The sequence below is a fragment of the Corvus cornix genome, chromosome 3 (assembly GCF_000738735.6).
Source record: "Corvus cornix cornix isolate S_Up_H32 chromosome 3, ASM73873v5, whole genome shotgun sequence".
In the NCBI taxonomy this organism is placed as follows: domain Eukaryota; kingdom Metazoa; phylum Chordata; class Aves; order Passeriformes; family Corvidae; genus Corvus; species Corvus cornix.
Genome location: NC_047056.1, coordinates 106,235,410 through 106,249,692, shown reverse-complemented (window position 1 = coordinate 106,249,692; position 14,283 = coordinate 106,235,410). Strand labels below are relative to the sequence as shown.

At 36.4% G+C, this 14,283-nt stretch overlaps 1 protein-coding gene across 1 annotated transcript in view; it reads left to right on the top strand.

Moving 5' to 3' along the window:
* The first annotated feature begins 2,416 nt into the window (after window positions 1-2,416).
* The window catches only part of APOB (apolipoprotein B), a 35,851-nt gene continuing 23,984 nt past the window's right edge, over window positions 2,417-14,283 (top strand). The window contains 12 exon segments of the mRNA XM_010393265.4: window positions 2,417-2,553; window positions 4,226-4,264; window positions 6,837-6,952; window positions 7,808-7,953; window positions 8,924-9,077; window positions 9,262-9,417; window positions 10,401-10,525; window positions 10,715-10,800; window positions 11,545-11,764; window positions 12,547-12,774; window positions 12,961-13,078; window positions 13,216-13,362. Of these exon segments, the coding sequence (XP_010391567.2) occupies window positions 2,496-2,553; window positions 4,226-4,264; window positions 6,837-6,952; window positions 7,808-7,953; window positions 8,924-9,077; window positions 9,262-9,417; window positions 10,401-10,525; window positions 10,715-10,800; window positions 11,545-11,764; window positions 12,547-12,774; window positions 12,961-13,078; window positions 13,216-13,362 (1,593 nt within the window). The 5' untranslated portion in view covers window positions 2,417-2,495.

Here is a 14,283-nt window from a genome sequence, read left to right as displayed (position 1 = left end):
GCGGCAGTATAAACCTGTCACAGTGCACTCATGTTACCTGCATGCTTATGGGCTGAGTCATAACTTTTGTAGTCTTTTTATAGCCATGCAGCATGATATTAGTACAGTCAGGTTCAACTTCAGCCCAAATAACCACATGAAGGCAGTGAGGAGACGCAGGCAAAATAGGGAAATAGCTAACTGAGTGTTGGGCACTCCAGAGCTCTATTTATCTGCAGTGCTACAGTGAACAAGTAAATAGATTTTAAGAAATAGTCAAAACCTTTATGTTTGAATCAAATGCTATGAACAAAATGCTATCTTTGTGCAGTCTCTTTGGTACAATCATACTATAAGGTAAAATTATTTTTACGTATCAAAGCACATATATTGGGGCAGCTGTGGACACAAAAGTAAACAAAAAACGGTTGCTTTTTGGAAGTGAAAAATAAAAATCTGTTATTGATTTATTGTATCTGTGTTTGGTATAAGCCAAGGACAGAAACCAAAATGGTGAAATCAAAGAAATTCTTTTTTTCTGATGCCTCCAACACTGATGAATCCACAAAAGGAATTTCTGCAAGAAATGTCTATGAAATGGCATACTTTTGTTAATGTCATCAGACAAAATCCTGATTACAAGACAGATGCCTCCCTTATTGGAAAATAAACGCCATCATACATCAGTGGTTACCATTTGGCTGAGCTCCATCTGATGTTAGGAGTTACATGATCTCAGTGCACCCTGGGAAATGTAATCCAGCTATTAAGTCCAAGAGAGAAAGGGTAGGAAGAAATATGAGACTTTAAAGATAACTACCCTGATGTATGGTAAAATACTAACATTGCAGGGTTATAGAAATTACTGCTTAGCTAAGCCAAAATTTGATTTTTGATTCAACAAGCTAAGGAAAAATATCTAAATATGTGAATGTCAAAACATTTCCATTTGATCAGATATATGAAAATTAAATTTACTGAACAAAATGTTCTTAAATATTTCCACAGTCAATTTTTTGACTGCAGTTAGCTTTGATAAATATGAATAGAGAAAGAATTCAAACTACTAGAATTTCTCATGACATAGGCCCTGTCTTTTTTGCCAATATACATAACCCTTAAAAGGGGGTTTTGTTTGCATTTTCGTCAAGTTTATCTTCTTCATTGGTTTATCTTCTTCATTCAGACGAAATTTATCATCTTGTTTTCATATTTTTGCTGTTATTAGCAAACAAAAAATTGAATCTAAAAATAAGGAAACAAAAGAATTGTACAGAGCTTGCTTCCAACATAGGCACGACCTGGTTTACCTGAATATTGCAAGTCAAAGTAAAATATTTTTTAAAAGGCATATGACAAATTTTGTTCCAAAGGAAAAAAAACTTTCAATCTCCTGCCAGTAGTTGCACAATATTCTCATTTTTTCAAGTACTTATATTTTTAAGCCTCTCAACTTCTATACTAAAGTATGATGCAGTGATAATTTCTTTCATGTCTAACTTATGCATTGTAATCATTCTTATGTAGATGTGGTACATTTATTTGAATACATTATTAGAGTCTGTAGCTGGGGAATTTTGCCCTTAAAACTCTGCTTAAGGAAAAGACCAGTGAACTGGAAGAGTGACTTATCTCCAGCTCAGTCTTCTGCCTTCGGATAAGCCTGGGGGCAGCATGCCAGTGTTTGAGGGACCGTATCCTGCCACAGTCCTTTGATCTGCCGTCTCAGTGGAGTTAGGGCGTAGAGATCCGCTTTTGTGGCAGCAAAGACACAACAGTCGTTGATGCATTAGAAACAGTGGATGCACCTGAGAATGAGCACATAGGAATTAGAGCTTCTCCCCTCAGGACCAGAAGCACAATTCAGGTGCATCTACACCAATGCGCACAGCATGGATAACAACCAGGAGAAGCTGGAAGCTGTTGTGCAGCAGGGAATCCATGATATAGTGGCCATCATGGGAACATGGTGGGATGACTTCAATTGCTGGACTGCCATAATGGAGGGTTCTAAACTCTTCAGAAGGGGAAGTAAGGAAGGAAAGGTATTTAGATAGCCCTGTGTTTTAGGAGTGTTTGGATTCATCATGAAATCATGGAGTTCACAAAATGATAGTTTTCGATTCGCAGAGGAGGAAGGATGGGGAGCCAGCAGGAATGCTCACTGAGCCACTGTCAATCATTTATGAGCAGTCCTGGCTAACTGGAGAATCCCCAGTTTACTGGAGGTTAGCTTGATGATCTTAGAGGTTTTTTCCAACCTAAATGTTTCTGTGACTATCAGTAACCAAAGCAGGGCATGGTGTGGAGCACAGTGAGGATCTGGGACTCTCACCTTTGGACCTTTGGCAATTTGCTCTGAGCTTTCTAAACTGTTTGACTCAGCTGCTTGCTACAGACTATATAAATGGAGGTCCAAGTCAGAAGGCTCACTCTCCCTCTGAGGCAGCAGGGAAGACTTGAAGAGGAAAGAAAAAAGAGAAAAGAAAGAGCAGCAAGAGAGATCGGGCCTCACCATGGGCCCTGTGCAGCTCTTGCTGCTCTCCCTGCTGCTCAGCAGTGGTGTTCTCACACGTAAGTACTCTCTTTTATGTCAGTGCTCTGTGCTGCTTTATTTATGAGCCCATTAAAACAAAAATATTTTAAAAAATTGAAAAGACAATGGCTTATAGAATTAGAAAGGTTCAGTGTGGCAAAGATATCATCTCTTCCCTTCATAGGAATGGGCAGTCAAAGGAGGATCCCAGTGTAGAAAAGTCATGGATGTTGCCTGGTGGCTTTTGAACAGATTTAATTTATTTTGCAATTTGTAAGGCATCCACTGTTTTTCTGTAGCATTGTCCTTTTAAACCGTCATGGAGCTACTGTAGCTTGGAGATACCATGCAGACTTAGACCAGCTGTTGCTAACCTATTTTCCAGCAAACGTGAAGAGAGAGAGCAGTAAAGCAAATTATATTTGGCAGGCTATTTGAAATACAATATTTTGTATTGAAGGGACACACTCATCGGTAAAAGGGGTAGGCCAGTAGAGGGGTTTTTTCCTAAGATCAGAAAAGACAACTGAGAGCAATATGGTGCTATGGATTGTGAGCTATCCTTGCTTCCCAAGAAGTGGCTTTTTTGAATACAGCGCTGTAGTGTTAACTAAGGCTTCAGGGGGCTTAAAGAGAAAAGTGATTCCAGAGCTAATTATGCAGATCTGGTTTTATATTCAGATCTAATTCATCAAAAATACATCTTTGTTAAACTAATATTCTGTTGCTGACTGACATTACACAAATTTATTGCTAGACAAATATGGTTATTTATAATATTATTAATTTTATTTTAAGAGCAATAGTAGTATTTCTGATGCTATTGTTGTTACTGTGACTAATGTTACAGTCTATTTCTACAGAGTGGTCTACTTAGAATTTCCAGAATGAAAACTTGGAAAGTGTGCAGAGAACATTGTGAAAGTGCTGGTCTTCATGTGTGATGTCCCAAAGAATGACATAGCATCCAATAAATGCAAAAAAATTACTAGATTATGTTTAATTTAATTTTATTATATTTTATTTTATTTTAATACAGTCATATGGAACATATCTAAGACTGATTGGAGCAAATGATTCTTTTTAACTTGAATAGGCTTCCAACCAGCATTCTTTTCCTCCAAAGAATGAGCTCTCAATATTCAGAAAAAATTTATTGGCAGAGAATTTTAGTATTAACCTTCAAAGTTATCCTTTTTTAAATATACAAAAACCAAAGTATAGCCATTTATCCATTTTGCAGTATTTTTGTGTGGTCAAATAGACTAAAATTAAAAAGTAAAATGTGTTATATGGTACATATCATCTGTCTACCTCTACATTTTGTACCCATCATTTACAAACTATTTTGCATAATATAAAATAAATCAGCTTTAAAAAATACTGATCCTTCTCAGCTTAAGTCAAACTAATTTAATTCAGTGATTAAAGATCCTATTCTGAGGTTTTAGTTCTATATCAAGGCAACTACTTTTACCTCCCTTTAGATTTGGCTCTGTCCTGTCAATGTTAATGGTAGCTTTGTTACTTATATCTATGGCCAAACTATATCAGAAGTTTGTATGAATTAAAAAGGTCTTATGTAGCATTGTAATGTAGTATTAGTAAATGAAGTATTTACATTTATATATTCATAGCCCTTGTTTTACAAACTTTTTTTGTAAACTGCTTTTCCAGCTTTTAATGCTTGTTTGTTTGGGTTTTTTACAGAAGAAGAATCACCGGAAAGTGGAAATCCAGGATGTTCAAGTAAGTATTTTCTTGCATTTCCTTTCATTATCTTATGCCACTATTTTAATGAATAAATCTTTCAAAGCCTGACTTTTCTTCTGAAATAACTTAAATGAAAGTGATGGTAATATTCTAAAGTCCTTGCCATTTATTTTAAGTATTCAATTATCCATTAGGCTTGGTTCAAATAACTTTAAGACTTTCCTAAGGATGGACAAGCTGAGGTTGAGTTTCTTAAAGTTCCCATTAAGAAACTGCTTTCCATAGGGTTTGTGGGTTTGTGTTTTTTCATTTATTTATTTCTTAGTTGTCAAATTCAAATTCCTTAATCTAGTAATCTCTGGTTATCAGATGTGAAGCTTTAACTGTGAGGTTATGTACACTGCACTTCAATGTGGACTAAATCTCAACATTTTATTTACCCTTCACAGCTGCCGCTAAGCCCACAGAATTGCACTTAGATATCTAACTAAATACCTGTAGAATAAATCATCAACTCTGTCAGCAAGGACAGCAATTTCTTTAAACAAGCCAAGAGTAAGGAAGTGCTGACTTTATGCACTATCTTTATAATGAACTCTGACTGGCCCTGACTGCTCGGTTAGATACATAATGTTCCACCACAGGGTCAAAGTACTAAATGAGTTTGTTCTTTGTCTTCAGGGTATTTTTTCCTTTGTTGGGTGCTTTAGCACCATCTCCAGGCAGTTTGGTTTACTTCAGATGACTGAAACACCTCAAAGACTGCTGGGCTTCATTGCCAATTTCTTGTTTATTTTTTGATACAATAAATTATTTCTTATTTGTATTTCTAAGCTTATCATTTCTCTATTCCTTTTTCATTGATTTCTGTTTGAAAACAGGATATGAAGCAAAAATTTTCACTTTAGCAATGTAGATACTGGTGTTGCAAATTTTTCTGAGTACAGCTATAGATCAGGGTAGCCAAAAGTGACAGGGTTAGTAGCTAATTTTAGGGTTAAATAGATAATTTAATTAAGTTTTCAAATGTTTGTAAGATGCTGATTACTGTATGACAGCTAGTATTTATTAAAATAATTTTGTTTAGCAATTACATGAAAATAATCTCAGCTAAACCACTATTAAAGTATGTAAAGCTTGTAAAAGTGATAGTGCTGAGAGGAAATAAGAGATTTATAGTACTATGCTGTTGTCTTTCCTGTGTATTAAATGGTGTGACATAAAGGACAAGGTTAACATTGCCATTGGCCTCTGACAAAGATTTTATAAAAGAAGAGTAACCTACATTCATGCAGGCATAAGCAGTCAAAGTCATACAGATTTGATGGTGGGCATTTGGGTTTACAGTGGGATTACCGATCTTTGTTTTTTCTATAAAAGTAGATCAGGACTCCAATATGGTCAGGTAGTTACAAATAACTACAGAGGAGCAATTTAGGAAATTGCTTTTCATTCAGGATCACAACAGAATCACAGTTCCGGTGAGTTGCTCAGTCTAAACCAAAGGAATAGTAATTTCTGGTTCAGATTGCTCTAGACTGCTCCAACACAGGCACTTCAAGTGCTTGGTCGGCATCTTTAGCTTAAAACAATGCCTGCAGTTTTAGTGGGAGTGGATTGTGATTGAAGATATTGTTTGGCTTATGTTACTCATTCCAGACACCAAAGGAATATCTTATATCTCTGTATTTGACACTATTTTTTTCTTTATATTTCTATTACCACATTCATTCCTGCTTGCAGGGTTTAAAATTATAGATGATTGGCTCTGAGGGCAACAGGGAGAGGTTAAAGACAAGTGAAAGTCATTCTTTTGAGGAAGCCTATTAGGTTTTGGGGCTTCCTTTGATAGAAAGAGAAACACCTCTGGAAATACTCCCTCCTGTAGTAGTCTTAGGCATAATTTAGTGCTTTTCCCTTGTTCTGGATGCTTTTCATGTAAATGAAGCTTATGTCCCTTAAAAATAGTCTGCCCTAGAAAAATTTTCTGATCTAAGAAGTGAATTAGAGTAAATAATATTTCAGAGAATCTGGGGCAGAAAGATCCTCCATAAATTCAGGTGAAATGATATTGAAGAATGGTAGTTTTGGTGTTCTGTCTCTTTCTGTGATGTTTTGCTTTTGGTCTCCATCATGTGATTGGTAAAGCAGCTCCTTGTATTTGCATTATGACGGAAAAATCTGAGCTGAAAGGAATCTTTTTATTACCAATTTGAAAATTAAAATTTGATAGGGTCAATTTAGAAGCCATAGGGTAATTTTTAAAACAGTTTCACACTTTTAAGTTTTCTCGTTTTTCTCATTTGCTTGTTGGGCATGATTTGAAGGACAGGTGGGGTCACACTGTCAGATCCCATCTGAGCAGTGCACCCCAAAAATTATGCTGGCCCCACAAGTTTTGTTTTATGTTTCAGAAAGTATCCAGCTGACATGAAGGCATCACTTCTCTGTCTGAAAGATATTCCGTAAAAGGAAATAGTGGGATCATGGATCTTCATGCTTCTTTGTGGCATTCATTTTAGTTACACAACACTAAGCATGTACTGTAAGGATTACACATGTATATCCTACCCAGGTCATAAAACCACTCTCATTTTCCCAATTGCAGAGGATGCAACCAGATTTAAACCGCTCAGAAAATATGTTTATTCATATGAAGCAGAGACATCAAGTGGGATCACAGGAACATCAGATTCTCGGAGCGGTTCAAAGATCACGTGCAAGGTAGGCAAAGAGGAGTAAATACACCCAGCTGGGGACTGTGTACTTTACAACATGGGAGCTGGCAGCTGGGGAGCATCCTTCAGTGTTTTTCCAAACAAGATCATCCTTTTGAAGGGAAGATACTGAGAATCATGAAGACCTCCCTGTTCTACACAGGGGGCACTGAGGATGGCAGAAGTCCTTCATACCTCTGTGCCAGTGCATTTCAATCCCAGTCTGGTGTAACTTTACATGAGAAAGGGGCAAGACCTGGTACTTCAGTTTTCCTTCACTCCCAGGCTCAGTCTACCAATGTCCGTTAAACAATTCTAGAAGCTCAATTAAAATGAGTCATTGGTGCCATGAAGACAACATGAGAGCCTGATGATGGTATCTCAAGACAGAACCAGGGCTGTAGAAGTAAAAAGTCCCATAGGCCGTTTAACTACCCAACGTCACCTTATCTTGCCCAAAAGTTTCTTATCATGGTGTTGGTTTTGAGGGTTTTTTTTCCTGAAATGGAGTAACTGGGAAAAATATATTTTTTATTTAGCACATATTATTCTGATAGAGTCTAAACATTGATCAGTGTAATGACTCAAGTTTTCATACAGTTCTAATACCTGAAATTCTCAGAAACTAAGTTGCTCATTTACCATGTTGCTCCATGCCATTAGCCAAGCAAGTACTTGCCCTCATATCTTCTTTGTGGAGTTACCTTAAGCTATTTAGAGCACTTTGGAGTATTTCCTAACAGCTGGTAGCAAGGTGATCCTGACACTTTACAAAACCCAAGGAATTTTCTAAGCAGTAACTGGGTGATCCTGGAAATGTGATAATGCAAAAAAGAAAAACATATATTATTTGTGTTTTCAGGTTGAACTGGAGGTACCCCAGCTATGCCGCTTCATCCTGAGGACAATGCATTGCTCCCTGAGGGAGACATTTGGAGTTGACACTGAGGGAAGGGCTATTCTGAAGAAGTCCAAGAACTCTGAGGAGTTTGCAAATGCCATGTCTGAGTAAGCAATATCAATTGTCATCAGTACTTGTGACCTTAACCTGGAACAGGCTGCAGTGTCAACAGTCCACCTTGATTATGTTTTCCTAGGCATGGAACACATTTCATGATAACATGGTAGATTTATAAGCTGGTTCCACAACAAAATTCTCCCTGATACCCTTTAGGGCTAACATAGTTCCCAATTGCCAGTAGGGAAGGCTTTTTTACATACAGCATTTTCACCTGGAATGGCATCTTCATTTCTGTCATCTACATCAGGAAGTTGTTGGGTAGTGCCCCAAAAGATTATTGCAAGTGTAATTATTGTTCCTTCTTGTAAGCACATACTCAAATGGCTGCATGCGGCTGGTTTAAGATCATTTTCCTTTGCTAACAGACTGTGCAACAGAAAGGCATTTGAGACTGAAGTCCAGATTTCCACTCCCAATCTCTAATGGCCTGTGTAGCTAATCTTTTCCTTACTTATCTGCTTTTGTAACTAATTTCTTCTACTCCCTCGACCCAGCTAGTCTCTAGTGCTTCTCAGTGCATATTTCAGTCATGCACCTTCATGCTTCTTTCAGTGCCTCAGTAGTCATACAGGAAACAATTAAGGTTTTATTTAAAGACTCCAACTAGTAGAGAATCCTTCCTATCATTTTGTAGCCTGTTGCAGTAGTTAATAATTGCCTCATTCTAAAAATTTACTTATCTCCTCTCCGAATTTATGCAATTCCGAATTTCAGCCATTGCTCTTGGTATTTGCTTGCCCTTAGATGATGTAATCTGGTGAAATCAAAATGTCCTTGGTTAGAATTTTGCTGCATTACTCGTAATACTTTCTGTGAGTAACAGCAGTGAATAGTAAATAATGACAGACCAAGATAAACATGATGTTTTATCTATAGCCCAGCAGGTTATTGATAACATGTTCTTCAGTGTGTGGCTTTTATACGATTTCATACTAATGTTGTTTTCCTGGGGGACAGGAATGAGCTAAAATTCAGCATTCAGGATGGAACAAAAGTCAAGCTGTATCCAGAGAAGGATGAGCCTCTGAATGTACTGAATCTCAAGAGAGGTATCATCTCAGCTCTCCTTGTGCCAACAGAAACAGTGGAAAACATAAAAACAATTCCAATGGTAGGTCTTTTGAAAGCATTCACTTTATTGTGTTAACCAATGGAAAAAGCTCACCTAGATAGGGTTATTCCTGAATATCATTTTCAAAAGGCCTGGACATTCAGATCAGAAAGGGTGCCTTTCAACTAGATCAGAAAATGTCTGACAACATGAGCAGAGATGCTGACTTCTTTTCTCTTTCCAGGATACAGTATACGGAAAGTGTGACAGTGAAGTTGAATTCAAATCCAGAAAAGGAAATGTTGCAGAAGATATTTCAATTACCAGATACCTGAAAGGCTGCGACAACTTCAGTCCCATCAGAGATCATGTCAGCCCTATTGCCATTGTAAAAGGACTAGTAAGTATGCCATTAAAAATTATATAATGTAACATGCACACCAGCACTTAAAACGATAAACAACTACTACCATGACTAAGTTTTATATTTATTTTCTGAAAACTTAGTTTTTCTGCACCCTTCCATTAGATCAGACTGTGGTATTGTTGGCCATCAGTAGAGAAAAACAGATGCAGAGCAAGCATGTAATTACCTTCTTTCACGTTCTTCTCTTTTTCGAAGGAGAGCTTTTCATATATGGAGTTAGTACTGTTAATTATTTGATAACCTATCAGAGCATAGCCAAATTTTTAGTTTTGTGGGTCAAAATTTTCAAAAGTCCAATTTTATCTAAAACATGGAGTCCACCAAAACTCTAAAGTGTGTGTGATGTCCAGGAGGAGAGGGCTCTAATGCCCTGAAGTAAGTGGTTTGACAAACTGTTCAGTCTACCTGTTAATCCACAATGATCAGATGCAATTGCTTGCACGAATATTGTCAGATTTCTTTCTGATATGATGGAATCTGTGCTTTTGGGTGTTTTAACTAAAAACCAAAAATATTATTTCATATAATGCTGAAAACACATTTTATAATTTCTGCCACTTCTACAGCTTGTTGTAGAAGTCTTTAAAATTTGTGTCATGAGACTGAAATTAAAGAGAGCATCAGTTGTTAACAGGGGACTGAACTACTCCAAAAATTACAAATTGGTTTTATGAAGGAGCCTTTGTTGTAGGCAGCAGGGGATCAATCATGAAGTAACTACTAACCCAAACACCTCAATATGGCCTGAGGGAACATTTCAGTGGGATTTTTGCCTGAGAAGAGACTAAAGTCTAAAGATTGTTACTGGCACAATTTTGTCTTTGTGTAAGAATGATTCCAGTTATGCACCTTCGTTTCCAATATATAACTGTTAATCTTACAGTAAAACTGTGTCTGCCTTTCAAACTATCATTGTTTCCTATTCTGCTCAGACTGCCAAATTGTTTATTTTATAGAACAACCCACTGTCTACCCTTCTGAAGAGCACTCAGTTCTGTCATTACAATATTGATGCAAAGAAAAGGCACATAAGAGATGCTGTCTGCAGTGAAAAACACCTGTTTCTGCCTTCCTCATACAAGTAGGTTGTTCGCTATTTATCATTACCCTTTATTTACAAATATCCATTTTAAATGGTGATGTGTCACATTTTGTCCTGACTTCATCCCTAGATATACATTTTGGTTTTAAGAAGGCAGGAGGCATGTCAAGACCTCCCAAAAACATTTGGACTCAACTAAAGCACTGATTTTTTTTCTTTCTTTCCTAGGAATCGCTATGGTGTGATGACAGAGGTCAACCAGACCCTGAGGCTTGAAGATACCCCAAAGATCACTAACAAAAATTTTGATGGAGGTATAGCTGCAGTTCTCAATATTATAAATACAGAGACGAAATATAAATACAGGGACATTTTTTTAGTGATTTTTTTTTATAATGAATTAATTAAAGATGAGGGACAAAATAAATCCATAATTTTTAAGGAAATTTTATCAATTTAGTAAGGAAAAAGTTTGAGTATAAAATGGGAAAACCTGAGAAGTTTAAAAACACCACTAATTTAAAATAATCTTGGTGTTTCCATTTTAATTTTAGAATTCTTCTTTATAGTTAAAAAGGTATAATTTGCATGAAGAGTCTTTTAGTCTTACTGGAAATTAGTTTAATGAACCCTTTTCAGCTACCCATAATTTCTTATGCATCTTTTAGCTTCAGTGCCCAAAGTAAATAATCCATTATTACTATATATTTTGTTCTGAAATGTACTTTTCTGACCTGCAGTTGTTAATCCCAGTCATAACATATTTCTTATAGCATATATTTATTAAAAGTTGAAAAAGCAAACTATGCTAATATAAGAGGTGTTAAGGAATAATTGTCATGAAAATGTAAAAGAATGTATGCAAATATTCAACTTTTTGGACAATTATATTAAATTCCATGCCATTATTTTTGTAAACTGTTCAGCTATTAAACTTCTACAGTTATCATATAAAATAATGTGCAGGCTTTTTATTTATTCAGAATGTATGACAAAAGATAAAAGTTAACATAACTCCCTGATAAAGACATAAAGAATGCAATTTTTCCAATTTCTAGATGCACTGGAAGAGAAGGGACTTGCACTGGAAAGTACAGATGCCAAACTCCCCAGGCAGGGTGATGCTGTTCTGAAAACCCTGCAGGAACTGCAGAAACTTACAGCCACCCAGGAGAACCAGCAGAGAGCAAGACTCTTTTACAGATTTGTTTCTGGGCTGAGAAGTTTGCATAACAGCACTCTTGGCCCACTTGTACCAAAGATGATGGAAACCTCAAGGTATGTTACAGCAGTTCACAGTGCAAGAACACCACATCAATGCCATGGCAAAACCATGCTATAGCTGACGATTTGCTGCAATTATTATAAATTAGAGGTGTATTAGATGTAAAGAGTGGCTTTCAGAAAGATAAGTATTATGAGAACTATACAGAGAGGAAAATAAGGGAGGGAGTGTAAAATCAACTGTGTGTGCCTGACACGATCCTTTGGACGCGTTATTATAGCCAAATATCTTTCATGCAGTTTTGCTCAAGGACAATGGCTGTAATTCCAAACTTCCAAGTGTGACTTACAGCAATGAACACAGTTTTGAGTGTGAGACTTTGGGAGACATGGAAGAGTACTATTGTTTAGTCTGACTCTGCCCTCCATTCCACACCCTTACTCTTTTGTCCAAGCTGGACTTGAGCCAGTTTACATATTCTTTATGTCCTCCATCTGTAAAGGGACTAGAGACTTAGTCTGGGTCAATGAAGTAGATTATAATACTTAAAGTTGTGGAAAATTCTGTTTTGAAGGAAAAAAATATATGTCCATTTAATGATGATATTGTTAATACTTACTTGTTGTTCTTATTTAATTGTGTTATTACTATAACTTGTAAAACTAAGAAGCTTCTTTTGGTAAGCGGTTTCATAATTTGCTTCCAGTCACACATAAGCTTACATCATTTATATTAAAACACCTTAATAAACCCGTCAAATGTTTATTTCAAATGGTCAACATACAGCGATAACTACAGGGAATTAATTAATAGAAGTCATCTCTTCACCTTTCAGCTCTGTCACCGTCCAGGCCCTGGCCCAGTGTGGGACTCCAGAGTGTTACAGTGCAATCCTTCAAATCCTGAGAACTGGAAACGTGAATCCACTCGTGGCAGATCTGGTCACATACACCCTGGGACTGTTGCCTTCTCCAACTCCACAAAGAATAAGGGAAATTCTTAACATGGCCCAGTATCAGCCAAGTAGAGCTTCATTTTATGGCTTAAGTCATTCTGTTACTAAGTAAGTAATGATAGCATGCAATTGTACAAAATAACCTCAAAGAAGCATTACAGTGCTTAGAGTATCCCCCAAGAGTGTTCATTTTTAGGGGATATTTTTATTCTCATTAATTTTGTCTTTAGGAATAAAATATAGACATTTCCCATGTTCCTCTTCTGTTTCTGATGTGTTTATCTATTTCTTTAGGTTCTACAATGAGAAGAAGATTGTGACAGAGGAAATAGCAGATGTTGCAGACTTCATGGTATCCCTGCTTGGCACTGATTGTTCTGGGGAAGATGAACTTACATACCTCACACTTCGGGTATTTTTATTTCCTCCTTTCCTTATGCAGGCTATTATTATATTACTGTATTATATTATATTAATTATCACATATATTACTCTGCTTCTCTTGGTGGAGAAGTGTTTATCATCTTTCTGTGTTTTCATCACTGACAGGCTATTGGAAACATGGGTGCAGTAATGGAGAAAGCTAAACCCAGTGTGAAATCTTCTCTGAAGACATGTATCAGAAATGAAGCTGCATCACTTTCAGTTCAGAAAGCAGCCATCCAGGCATTCAGGAAAATGACAATTGCTGAGGAGGTAAATTGATCACAAGAACCAGGATAAACTGTTCTCAGGTCACCTTGACTCTTCACAGGAGTTATTGAATATACAAAGCTATTCCCATTATTCCGACTCTGCTATCTCCCTTTTAGCTGTCTCCAACTTTTTCAGAGCCCCTTTAGTAAATTTCCATACATGTATCTCAGAAGCCTCCTGACTTAGTGGGTGTTGCTCTTTTGAGTTAGTTTCTTTGCATAGATAGTCTCAGTTTAAATGGGAAGTTTGGATCTGTTCCTTTTAGTGTCTGAAATGGAGTTCTGCTTATTTAAAAGTGATGTTAACCAATTAATTAGCCCAGACTCAAATGTGTTTAACTAAGGAAAAAACCATGTCCCTATTTTATGCTGGCATTTTATTGTCATTGTTAACAGTACTGGGTAGATGTATGTTTACAATGCAGTGACATTACAGCATCCCTTACAGAATGGGTGTCATTATACAGAGCATTTCTGCTCAGTATGGTGAGATAGTTTCAATATCAACAGATTTCTTCTCTAAAATATATGCTTTTGTTTCCAGACAAGGCTTAAAAAGTCTGGGAGACTGGAAACACCTGAAATTCATAACCTCAGTTTCAGTTTAATAAATTTGAATTTTTAAATTATTAATTAGTTTTAAACTATGTTTTTAATTTTCCTGCAGCAGTAGATTTTGAACACCTTCTTTTCCTAGATTGAATGATTTTTTTTCTTTTCACATTTTGAAAATTTATCTGCATTTATGTTTCCCAACAATGGAAAATCAGAACTCTAAAGTAAAAATGTGATCTGTATGTATAAAATAAGAAAATAAAGGGTAAAAAAAAGAAAAGGGGGAAAAAAACTAGGGATAAAATAAATAAAAAGAAGTATTAGAAAATAAAGTATAAGAGAGACTATTTACAAGATTATTTAGTGA